The sequence below is a fragment of the Ziziphus jujuba genome, chromosome 9 (genome assembly GCF_031755915.1).
Source record: "Ziziphus jujuba cultivar Dongzao chromosome 9, ASM3175591v1".
NCBI lineage: Eukaryota > Viridiplantae > Streptophyta > Magnoliopsida > Rosales > Rhamnaceae > Ziziphus > Ziziphus jujuba.
In genome coordinates, this window is record NC_083387.1 from 24,177,968 (window position 1) to 24,191,595 (window position 13,628).

Sequence of the window (13,628 nt, forward strand, 5' to 3'; positions counted from 1 at the left end):
AACAATGGTAAATTATTTAATGATTTCATATTTCTATTAATAATAATTAATATTTATGATTGTTTGTATATGTATGATTATATAACTTTATAATGTTCAGTATGAAGGTGTCACTTGGTTACAAGCTGATCAGGTCAACCAGTTTAGAGAAGAATGGACAACATTGATGATCTCAAGCATCTCATCACAGTGAATATCTATGCATGGTTGTGTAATAACTTTTGTTTGTACATATAAAATGGTTGACCAATATGTAAATATCGCATATAAGTTAATATTTAATTAAGTCAATAGTGAATTTATTTTGCAAATATTCAGTGCTTATTTAAAGATGAGAAACAAATTATTAAAAAATGTTAACAGTGACGCATTAGAAAGATTATGCGTCGCCTATTACATTTCCCCAAAAAAAAAAAAAATTAAAGTGATACCAAATTTTCAAACATAATAATGTGTGCTGGAAAAACAAAAAAATTAAAAACCACCTAAGAAATATTTCTTTACATATTTAAGAAATAATTTCAATGCGGCTTAGATGGTAAGGTAAAACAAATTCCTCCCTCCCAAAAAAAAAAAAAAAAAAAGTCACCAGCAAGGCATAGTAAAGACGTATGCATCACCTGTTAGACCTAAACATTATTCCTCCACATTTTTAGAAACAATTTCAATGCTTATTCGATGATGAGGTAAAAAGTTATAAAAGACCAAAAAAAAAAAAAAATTGGAACAAATGACGAATAAGTAAGGATTCTGCGTCGCCAGTTCTATTCAAAAAAAAAATTTTTTTTTTGAAAACCACAAAAAAAAAAAACAATCATAATTAGTGCTTATTTAAATATGAGAAGAAAATTATAAGAATACAAAAAAAAAAAAAAAATATCAACAGCGATGCACAGGGATGGATTCTGCATTGCCGGTTCCATTCCAAAAAAAAAAAAAAAATTTAAAGTGATACCAAATTTTCAAACATAATAACATGTATTGGAAAAACAAAAAAATTAAACAACCACCTAAAAAATATTGCTTCACATATTTAAGAAATAATTTCAATGGATATTAGATGGTAAGGTAAAACAAATTCCCCAAAAAAAAAAAAAAAAGTCACCATCGACGCATAATAAAGACTTATGCGTCGCCTGTCCCACCTAAACATTATTCCTCCACATTTTTAAGAAACAATTTCAATGCTTATTTGATGATGAGGTAAAAAGTTATTAAAATACAATCAAAAAAAAAAAAATTGGAACAGACGATGAATAGGTGAGGATTCTGCGTTGCCAGTTCCATCCAAAAATTTTTTTTTTAAAACCAAAAAAAAAAAATTAAACTGATAATAATAATAATAATAAATAAATAAATAAATGTAGATGTATAATATACATTTGTTTGAAAGGTATGTAAAGATATTTTTTAAAAAGAAAGGTATAAGAAGATAATATGAATAATTGACAAACTAGTACATAGCTACCTACTTAAGTTTGAAATATCACTTACAATAATAATTAACACTCGAAAACTGTGTAGAAAACTTATTTTAATATAGATTTTTAATTTTTTTTATTAGAGTTGGTTTTTATTATTAAATTGTCCCTACATTGACTTTTTGTTAGTAGTAAAAAGTTAAGAGGAGATAAAAGATGCAATTTATTAATTAGCATATCAACTCTGTAGGACCCAGGGGCAAAATAGTAAATCTGCCAAATTAAAGGCATATTATTATTTATTATTAATGTAATTCTAATTAAAGCAGGGCAAGAGATATGGTATATTGAAATCACAATCTCCTCAATATTGAAGTGAAGAATTTACGAATTGAATAAACTTCGTTTAATAATAACAACGGATATTGATTTCCAATTTAACGGATGAGGTATGCAATTATAAAATCCTCCTTCCCCCAATTTAATATATGTAAAAAAGAATAATAAGTAAAAAGAGTTGGGAAAAAAAAAAAATCACAAAGACAAACTCAACTATCAAATAGCTCGAAAATCACCACTCTCTCAAAAATATATGAACAAATCAAACGAAATATAGAAAAAAAAAAATTTATGAAGGCAAGCCCACTATTATTAATATTATTATTATATTGGAGATAAGACAAGGCTATTATTACTCTGCTTTCCAACAAAGTAATTTCGCCCATTCGTCCCAAATGACGAAAAAACAATTATGACTTAAGAGGACAATTACAAATAGGGGTCCACTAATAAAAAGCCTTACATATTAAAAAAAAAAAAAAAAAAAGCGGTTGTTTTAGCTTCTTTCACTGCATTTTATTTAATACTTTTCAATTATTTTTCTTCATTGTTTTCTACATAGAAAATATGAGAGATTGAATCCTATCGTCCTAATACTAGAAAACTTAAGGCTTTTGAAATTGTTTCATTACACAATCAAAGCTTTCTTCTGGTTTTCCTTGGTGTGAGGAACATTTTAAGTTGTTCTTAGTATTAACTTAAGGATTTCTTCCATAGAATATACCAAACATATCAGATTTGGTACTAGCTGATTAATCGGACATACCTGCCAAATCCAAACAAAAAAAAAAAAAAAAAGGGTTGTGTGAAAAGATATATATTATGAAGGTAAGGTAAACTATTTTTATATTTAAATATAGGTTGTGCGCGTTTTTGAAAATTTAATTATAAAAGTTATTATTTAAATATGTAATAATCCGAATTTAAATATAAGCAATGCTATAGATATCAAATTTTTTTATTAAAATTTTAGTAATCAATTATGTGATAGTTTTTTAGTGTTGTTAAATTAATACTGCTTTAAATACATTGGTAGATAAATTATTTAAAAATTATCAAAATATGGATATCAAAATTTTGATAAAAAAATTTGATCATTCTAGATTTATTCTTCAAATATATATATATATATATATCACGTGATATGAATCAAACCACACAATAAAAATGCTCTACTTAGAACAGTCTATAAACCTACTATCATAATTACAAAATTATATAACTATAACTCTATCCAGATCCTATAGACATCAATAATTCATTACTCATCTAAATTATAAAAATTATTATTTACTCATATAATAATTGGAATTTCTAACATTCAACATTCATATATATATATATATATATAAAGATAACGTGCAATGAATTAAGCACGTGATGAAAGTGACCTGCCTAAAGCCATCAATAAACCTACCACATATAAACCTACCACATTCATAATTACAAAATTATATAGATCTATATAAGTCATATAAACAACAGTCATCTACTACACATCCAAATTCTAAACCCCGAAAGATCAGCAGCAAGCAAGCAAACCATTTGGGCAACAATGTCGTTGTGTTCTTCCATCCATGACTGCAAAAGCTATATCTTTATGCGAACTCTACTTGTTTTGCTTCTCTTCGGATCAACTGCTTTATGTGGCTCAATCATAAAGACTTTGCCAGGCTTCCCTGGGATTCTACCTTTCAAACTTGAAACAGGGTGAGTGTATAATAGACCTACTTCTTCTGCACGTTATTAAAATTAGGATATGTTAACTTGATTATTTATGGTTTTTTTTTTCTTTTATTTTCTTTTTGTGATATGTTGGAAATGTAGTCCACCTTATCTTATAGGTACAGTTTGTGGTTTTGTGTTTCAGATATATCAAGGTGGAGAGCTCTGAGTTCTTTTACTATTTTGTGGAATCACAAGGAAATCCATCCAGGGATCCTCTCATACTTCATCAGTTGGGGGGGCCCGGCTGCTCGGGCTTAATTGGGTTTTTAAAGCAAATAGGTAGCTTCTCATCCATTCAATTTCTTGTTTTGGTAAATCCCATCCATTCAAATTCTATCTGCTCCAACGGATAAATTCTTAGAATGATTTGGTACATATTTTGTAAAAGTAAAAGTAAGTAACCCTTTTATCACCCAAAAAAAAAAATAATAAAAAATAAAAAATAAAGAGTAAAGTAACCCTATTTTTTTTAACGCCTTTAATAGTTTTTTTTTTTTCTTTTCTTTTTTTACATCTAAACCTCCAACTATTCTTCTCCTCTATAGATGGAATAAAACTAGATTAATTTTTTTTTTCTTTTTCGTTTTTTATGCTATTACCTAGCAACCAAACAAAATCCAGTATTTGGAAGGAAGAACAAAAGTGAAAAATTCAAATAGATATTAACAAAGAAAAATCTGGAGGGAGAGAGATAAATAAAATGCAAGAATAATTGAGATCCTCTAGAGGCTAATAATTCATTTGTTATATTGTCCATGATCTGAAACTAGATCTGCGTCAATTATTTATATTTTCTATTTTGTTTTCCAAGAGTAATCTTATTTATGTTACAATCTAGAAATTTTTCTGGCAATGGAGGAGGAAGAAGGATGATTTTTGTTACGACAATCTTTCTTTTCTGGTAGACATGATGAAGGATTTTATGTAAGGAACAAAAAATAAAAACAAAAATAATTGAAGAGCGTTGAAACTCTGAGGGTTATTGGGATTTTCAAAATGATTTGTATTAGTGTGCATACATTGTCTCATATCATTAAACAATGGTACCAAATCAATCTCCAACTTGTTACAGATTATGTACCTAAATATTTCTCTACTTATATATAATATATTTTATAATATATATATATATATATATAGACAGGTAGTCCATTTTTTAATGGAAGACGAACAAACTATTGGCACCAAGAGCTTGGTCAATTATATCTAATCATGAGATTGGACGGTCATAATTAGCTATCACCATCAAGTATTGTGCAACCTCGCCCACTGTAGATTTTTTGTGCTTTATATATATATATATATCACCTCCAATAATATTTGAAATCCCATATTGTTTACTAAATTTATTTATTATATAATGTAGAAGTTGTTATCATAATTTTTAATTAGTTTATTATATTGTATTTCACTTATTGATTTAAAATTTTATTTTTTTTTATTTTTATTCAAAGAATATTTCATCCATATATATAATCACACTACGTTAGGTAAATATATTGATCAAACATATTTAATGAACAATTTAGTATTTCTAATCCCTAGTGTTTTGTTTAATGGGCTAATATTTCTTATGTTTATCTATAAGCTTGCAATATTAAAAAGCGGTAAGATACAAAAGGCAATATATATATTTACAATTACTTTCTAAATGATTCTAACTTAAATCATTTGTATACTAGATAATATTATCCACTAGTGAAAGGGAAATATTTTCTAGACATAACTATTTTCATATGTCATTTGTTAACATATTTTTTTTTTTTGCTTTTTTCTTTTAAATTGTGTTTAATTTGTTTTCTTTTAACTGTTTGTTAATATTATTAGAATTTGTTAAATATATTAATTAACTACAATTATCAGAAAAAAATTTAAAATCAGTACAATTTGAAATTATATTTCATTTGATGTTTAAGTTTTTTTTTTCAGATTTATAATTAATTGAGATGTTTAACTACCACAAATTTAACATTAATAAACCATAAAAGTAAACAAATTACACTTTATTTAGTAAAAAATAAAAATAAAAATCAAATACCCTAACAAATGGCACCTTAATTTTTTATCTGTTCTCTTGTCCATAAATATATATATTGCAACATTCTCTAGTCCATAGTTAGATCTCGCATTATTTTAAATTTTACGAAATAAGAGCATATGTAAATTTTTTTAAATTTTGCATGCTAATAAGATTCCATAGTCATGGTTATGGAAAAAACCAATCATTAGTCTTTCTCGAAATCATGTACATTAATAATAGTGTTACAATTTCCTTCTTAAGGACCGTTGGTTTTCAATTTATCAACTTATGGAGCAATTTTACCGTCACTGCAACTGGCCCCATATTCTTGGACTGAGGTACCAAATTAATTTTATCGTACATCATTGCTTACCACAAATGTTTGATGACTAAAAGAAACAAATTATGTGATTTATTTTATTTTATTTTATTTATTTATTTATTGTTTTTTTTTTTTTTTTTTTTGAGATATGAAAGCTCCTAGCCTTCTCCAATGGTACTACTAATACTAAAATGTGGGTTTACCTGCTAACTTGTAATGTTATACATTTTATAGATTTCAAGTGTAATATTTATAGATGCACCTATTGGCACGGGTTTCTCCTACTCAAACAATCCAGAAGATTATTTTTTGTCATCAGATACAAATACAGCGTGGATGGTTAACAAGTTTATAAGAAAGGTTTGAGAAATCTAAAAGTTATTTATTTGTTTTCGTGGAACTATCTTCTGCATTATAATACACAATATACTAATAAACATGTTGTTTATGTGGGCAGCACTTTAATGATGAATCTAAGGTGGGAGATAGGAATTTTCCATATAAATTCGTGTATATATATGTATATATGTCTATAAGATTTCGGTAGGTTAGAAATATAATTTCGCAAAACTATTGTATAGTAAGTGATAAGGATTGTTACTTATCTAACTAAGTTTGGTTTTAAATCATTAATTGACTTGATATCCTGAATTTATATTATAATTCTGTATATAAATATATATACATATATATACATATATATATATATATGTAAAGAAAGCTAGGCTTACAAGATGTCGATCAATTCTAATATTCAATTTTCTATAATTGGCCTTTTGATAGAATTTAAAATTCAATTATTGACCAAATATAAGTTTGATTTTATAGTAAAATTCACAAAATAAATTCCACATGAATTTAAATGACGATAAATGATCCTTAAATTATAACTTTTAAAGGAATCCAAAAGATGAAAAAGAATATTTTCATGACATAACCATATTATAAACCTAATAGAAGTTTAATTTTATATATATATATATATATATAATTAGCAATTTTATCTTATCCATTAAATTTTTGGATGCATATATATGTTTTGGTCTATAAGATGTTTATAGGAATAAACTGTCTCAAAGTTTTAATTATAATGCAGTGGTTAGAAGATCACTCAGAATTCAAGGAGAATCCCTTTATCATTGGTGGTGACTCATATGGTGGACTATTAGCTCCAATTTATGTACAAGAAATTTTGGAGGGTAATACTCTACAATTTTATTTTATATATGAATCGAAGCAATATTTTAACAATATTACATCGATCCTGCTAAAAAAATATTTTAGATATAAAAACAAGATATTTGAATTCCATCGTTAGTTTAATTCGAAGCAAAAAGTGAAAAACAAAAAACTATTGATGTGAACAATATTATAACAATAGAACTTGCTGCATATGTATGAACATCATATTTGGTAAGATTAATTTTTTGTCTTTGGGATAGTTCGATTGATAATAACCACTGATAGTAACCTGTAATCTTCAGTTCAATTAAGTTTGGAACTAAAACTGTCTCCAAATTTATCAACATATATATACATATATGTGTTTGTAGTATACATATGAGGTAAAAAACTTGTTTGGAAAAGCTTATTAACGTAAAGGGTTATTTGTGAAACGGTTTTTTCATTTTATCCTCCAAACTATAAATTTTTCTCACATTTGCCCATTAAACTTTTGTTTTTGCATTATTTGAGTCCAATTATGTAATTTACTTCAATGAATACACAAAATACAAACATAAATATGTAAATTGTTTGTACATAGATAAAATGTGCATGGTTAATTTTAACAAATTGATCCGATATATGCTTCAACTTTTGAGTTTCTGAAGCTTAGGCATTGACTTTTTACAGTCTTGCAGGTAATAAAATGGGACAAGAGCCTTTTATCAATTTGAAAGTAATAGTCTCAACTTTTTTAAGCTTCCCAAATTACTTATGCATCATAAATTTAGAATAATTATATGTAATACATATATATATATATAATGGTCAAAACCATGAAATGTATGCAGGGATTTTATGTGGGATCCGGACATACGGATACAGACATTGAAAAAAATTCAATAATTCCTTACGTTTATCATATGGGACTTATATCAGATGATCAATACGAGGTAATTGAATTTCTTTGACTTAACAATTTAAAATGACTTTCCTTTATAAAAGTTTTTAAATCTGAATTTTGATGATTAAAGTTTTCGATTTCAACCTTTTTGTAGTGAACTTCTTCCCACGGACAAACAATGATGTTGTTGTCACTCAATTGTTTGATGTGGCAAAAAATAATGTATTATTATTTTATTAGATAAAAATTAATATAATATAAATATAGATAAATTATATATAAGTCAATAAAATAATGAAATTGTCAAAACCATTATTGATGGATAAAACATGTAGGAGATCCTGGTTTTTTATTAGTAAATGCGACACTAGGAATGACAAATTACATTTAGATAAATTTTATGGAATAGCTATGTCTTTTCATAATCTCATAATAATTGTTCCTTCATTTTAAGTACATCATTATCATATTTTTAATAAACTTATATGAATTATTATTAAAAGTAAATAGAAATACTATGGCTAATCATTGAAACAAATCCAATGTTGCAATCAAATGGAGTTAAGCCTTGATTTGGAATTCTTATAGATTATGAAAGAGTGAGCGAAAATTCTTTTGAAATAACAATCAATCTTTTTATTTTTTTTGTCAACATGATAAATGTTTTTCAAACTATTACTTCAAAATTATTTAAAGCTACCAAATTAGAAATGAGAGTTTTTTAAATAACCTATATCACATACACAAGGACCGACAAAAAAAAACATGAATTATTATTTTTGTCTTATATAACAATATTAATAATATAATAGTAATAATATTATTAATATATTTCTATTTTTAATAATATAATTAATATAGTTAAAATTAATATATACATTTATTTTTTATTCTCACCTCAACTATATCAACCTAAAATAATATTTTATATATATATATATATTATTTGAAGCTTAAAAATAATTAATGATTCCTTCATATTGAAAAATATTAAAATACGTACAATTTGTTTCAATTTAGACCCTCTTGTTTTTAATTTATTGCAATATAAATTTTTTATTTAAAAAAATTACATTTTAATACCCTCAAACCATTAAGTGCCATTTGCTAAAAATCCAATTAGATTAAAATGCAAGAAATCAAAACTTGAAAGTCTATACTGAACCTTTGAAATTTGACAACCGACAGTGTAATTTTCCCAAATTAAAGAATATTAAAGTGCAATTAATTATTTAAAAATGTTTGTCGGTATAAATATTTTTAACGGCTTATTTATGCTTTCTTTAAACAGCGAGTGAAAGAAAGTTGTGGTGGAAATTATGTCCATGTCAATGCCACAAATACAAATTGTCTCAATGATATTGCTAAAATTGCCCAGGTACTAATTAATTTGATAGTTTAACACTTTGACTTTCCATTCTTGAGTTTCCATCCCCATTTGATTATTTCTTTCAAATTCTACATTTGAAATTTTAGTGTACAAAACACATCAATATACATCATATATTGAGAACCTACTGCAAAAAATATTTGGTCAAGTCAAAGAAAGATAATCAAATTCAAGCGCGAAGATCTACTGAAGAGATGAGTTTTTGCGATGAGGTATCTGTCTTGCTTGATTTCTTTTTCTTAATTTCTTTCTCACTGAACATATGTATGCACTTTTGATAGATGTAACTAGATTATATAATTTTTAATATATGGTTCCTTTGCAGAATATTCCGGCTATCGCCATTCAAAATTGGGCAAACAACAAGATAGTTCAAGATGCACTTCAAGTTCGAAAGGTATACAAATCGAAATAAGGACATATCTCTTTCCAATAATATTATACTAAAAAGTTATCAAACCGACCTATTAAATTTAACTTTAAAGTATAAGTCATTCAATCCAATTAAACAAATTCAACAAAATCAAATTAACAGATAAGAGATTTCAGTTTAATTTTACAAGATGGACTTAAAAGGGAGTGGTGTAAATATATTAAAAAAAAAAAAAAAGAGAAAATGTTATGCTAAATGATTTTAAACTAAAAATCTAATTATGTAATTGACATCTATTAGCATTTGTCACATTAATAGGTTCCGAATATAAAATGTTACTATGTTCCCAATTGATATTCACTACAGATCAAAATCCCTATGTACATATGATGGACCTTAATTACTTTAGAGCTTATTTGCAATTGATTGTTTACATATATCAACTAAGCTTACGTCAAGATATGTAAATTATCAATCTCTTTTAGAATGTTATGTAAATTAGTCTAGATGTGATGCAAGTGACAGATCTACCTTGATTAATTTACAACATATTGATGTGATCAAATTTATACATATAGAATAATTTTGATGTCCACAACTTAATTAAGTTGCAGACCAAGTGTCTTTAGCCATAAAAACAGCATTTTGCTTAACATGCAAGTTGATTACCTTTTTAATTCAATTTATTGCATTGCTAATGGACATTTTAAGGAAGTTTGATCGCACTAGAAGTTTTTTTCACGCAGTTATCAAAACATCAATACTTAGCAATGATTTTCAACAAAAACAATTAAAAAAAAAATTGTTTCTAGTGTAAGTAGCTTTAAATCCCAATCATTGCCTCTAACGATTATTTCTAGGGCTAAAAATACTTAGTCCACAACTAAGTTGTGGGCAGTTCTAATTGGAAAGCGGTATATATATAGTTTTAGTAAGTCTTTTATTAGAATATTCTAATAGATTTTTTATCAGAATTTCATTTATCAGTCTTTAAATATTTTTTAAAATTAAAATTTAAAGGTACATTTAAGATTAATATGAGTTCTGATAAAATTCATTTTGCTTTTATATAGTTTTAATATTTTACTAAACTGCTATAAAACCCTAAAAACATATTTAAATTTCAGCCATTGAAAATATTTAAAAACTGATAAGTAAGAGAATTGATAGAAAATCTATTAAAACGTTCTGATAAAAAATTAACTGTATATAATGTTTAGATAGTACAGATAAATAATATGTTACTTGATGCTTTTCTCAGACAATATATTATGGTCTAGAAATCAAAATTGCTTAATACACACACACACATACATACATACCTATGTATATATATATATATTTACTAGTTTGTCATTGACCCTTTTTTATACTAATGGACAGGGAACATTTAAAAAGTGGTATAGATGCAATTTTGAGGATGTAGGTGAAGGAACTTACACGAATAACGTTAAGAGTGCTGTTGGCTATCACAAGAATCTTACCAACTCAAGCATAGAAGTACTAGTTTACATGTAAGGCTAATATTATTGATTTTCAATATTTTTTTTTTTTTGGGCAACAACTTACATATAAATGAATAATATTATAATATATATCTATATATTTATATAAAAATAAATTAATATTCCTCCAAAATTTAATTGTCTTCTAGTTTATAATAGATGATGTGAAGATATGGCAAATAATATAAAAAAAAAATAAAAATAATGAATTTAAAATTGAAAACATACCTGGGATATAAAAACCCTAAACATTTGTCATATATTATCATGTTGTCATTATAATTATAATTTGAAAGATAGTTAAGATCAACTATGTTTACATTTTGAGCAGTGGTGACCATGAGATCGCTATTCCACATATATCAGCCGAACGATGGATAAAGTCCCTTAATCTGACGCTTCACAGTGATTGGCGACCATGGTACACTGCTGACCAAGTTGCAGGGTGGGTCTCTAATTTATATGTGTTTTATATTGAATAAATTATTGCAGATACTATGGTTAGTTGTGTCTAGTTTTTTTTTTTTTTTTGTTTTTTTTTGTTTTTTTTTGTTTTTTTTTTGTTTTTTCCTTTTCCTCAACTAAATGGTGTGTAGTCTGCTTAATGATATTTAGAATTTGTTGAACATGTTAATTAACTATAAATGTAGAAAAAACAAAATATACGATCACAATTTTAAACTATGTTTTATTTGACGTTTATACTTTTTTTTTTTTAATAAAATTAATAATTAACTGTGATGTCTAACTACCTTTAGTTAATAGTAACAAACAATTAAATAAGCAAACTATATACAATTTAGTGGAAAACAACAAAATAAAAACCAAACCCGTTAACAACGGGCACCTAATTTATAATATGGTATTATATTTTTGGTTTGTATTTTGTTATGCTAATCTGTGCCTAATTTATCAAATTTTAGAGTCCAACTTAATGTAACATTATTTTATCATTGAATTGCATTCCACCCCTCCAAGCAATTACATTTCATAGATTTTCAAATTTATAAAAAATAATTTTATTTTGTCATCTTAAAATTCATTTCTAACTAAAAATTTATACTATTTTTTACAGGTACACAATGACATATAAAAATTTTAACTATAGGTTAACTTATGCAACTGTGAAGGTAAGAAAGTCTCAAATTCATTTTTCAATCGTATACAATACAAACGTGAAACTCAGTGTATTTGGTATTTGGTTTTTGTTTCTTTAATAGGGAGCTGGTCACTCTCCTACGGAATACAAAAGGAAAGAATGTTATGCTATGATTCAAAGGTGGATGAACAAATCTCCTCTGTAGAGAGTATGCCTTTAAAACTGCATATTATCATATGATGATTTAAATTAATTTCCAAATGGGCTTGATTTACTGCAACAATATAACTTGCCTCTACATTCATGAACTAAGGTTGTTAGTCATTGAGCAATGTAAGACTCTACATTTATGGAATAAGGCTTTTGATTAGTAGACTATCAAAATTTATGGTTCCATCAACTAATGGTGTATGAAAGATTAGAAGTTAAAAATCTCATATCTATGAGCGTTTTAAACTTCCAATTCTTGTAATACAATGTTGGATGAGCATATTTTAATTGTTGGGGAATGATTTGTCAAAAACAATAATTCCATTGAACACTCCTCTCTCTATTCTTGAAATTAACTAGTTTGCATGCTACCTGTATTCATTTTAATATATATGAGCAATGTGTTAATATTTTGTTCCTAGATAACTGTACTACATAATCATCTACTCAAGCCTCTGCAGTTACTCTGTTTTCTTACCCTGCTCCCGAATCTTCTTCCTCAGAAAACTAAAATGTATGGTACGGCAAAGCCCAAAAACCCAACACTAAATGCTCATAAATTAATATGGTCTACATCCTTTTGGATGTTTAAGAAATATGAAAACTAAGAAAAGTAAGATACTTTTTTCTCTAGAGAACGGAGATTGACAACCCTTGAAATTGGTTTGGAATTAACATAAGAATGTGAAAAACAAGTTCATCGTTTAACAAACAACATCAATAGAAGTAAAAGACTGAATTATCTGCTGCAGAGGAGGGCAAAGGAGGTTCCTCTTCCAAGCTGCCTAAACTGTAGTTTGGAGGAGGCAAGGTTCTTGAGAAGATTAGGCAAATGTGCCTCAAATTTCAGAATGTGTAAGGCCTGTCTAATGGATAGTTTCAAACTATGGTCTGGGTGAGCACTCCTATGCCCAACATTCACATTTTGTGACTTAAGCTACTCAAGTATTTATACTTATTAATGTGTGTATATATATATATATGAAATTTTTTTCTCGTACAAGAAATTCCCATATAGATTTTATCCGGAAGATCCTGAATTATATGAAATCAGGCGCCTTTTACAGGTACTCGGGGCATGATTATGTATAAAGCCAAAGTCTCCCAAGCAAAATTTGCCAACGACTTTCCAGATGAGAAAATAAATATGTGT

At 26.6% G+C, this 13,628-nt stretch overlaps 1 protein-coding gene across 2 annotated transcripts; it reads left to right on the forward strand.

The window, feature by feature from the left end:
• Positions 1–3,241: 3,241 nt before the first annotated feature.
• On the forward strand, positions 3,242–12,806 carry LOC125424055 (serine carboxypeptidase-like 17). Of its 2 annotated transcripts, XM_048480320.2 has the most exons (15): positions 3,242–3,470; positions 3,631–3,767; positions 5,770–5,846; positions 6,065–6,190; positions 6,288–6,308; positions 6,927–7,029; positions 7,693–7,730; positions 7,846–7,947; positions 9,190–9,276; positions 9,375–9,500; positions 9,614–9,685; positions 11,045–11,175; positions 11,498–11,611; positions 12,242–12,296; positions 12,387–12,806. In XM_048480320.2, the coding sequence occupies exons 1-15, from the start codon at positions 3,316–3,318 to the stop codon at positions 12,468–12,470; spliced, it is 1,428 nt and encodes a 475-aa protein (XP_048336277.2). In that variant the 5' UTR covers positions 3,242–3,315; the 3' UTR covers positions 12,471–12,806. The 2 variants fall into 2 exon arrangements, with proteins under 2 accessions (XP_048336277.2, XP_060676115.1); XM_060820132.1 differs by lacking the exon at positions 6,288–6,308 and having other exon boundaries at positions 3,243–3,470.
• The last annotated feature ends 822 nt before the right edge of the window (positions 12,807–13,628 follow it).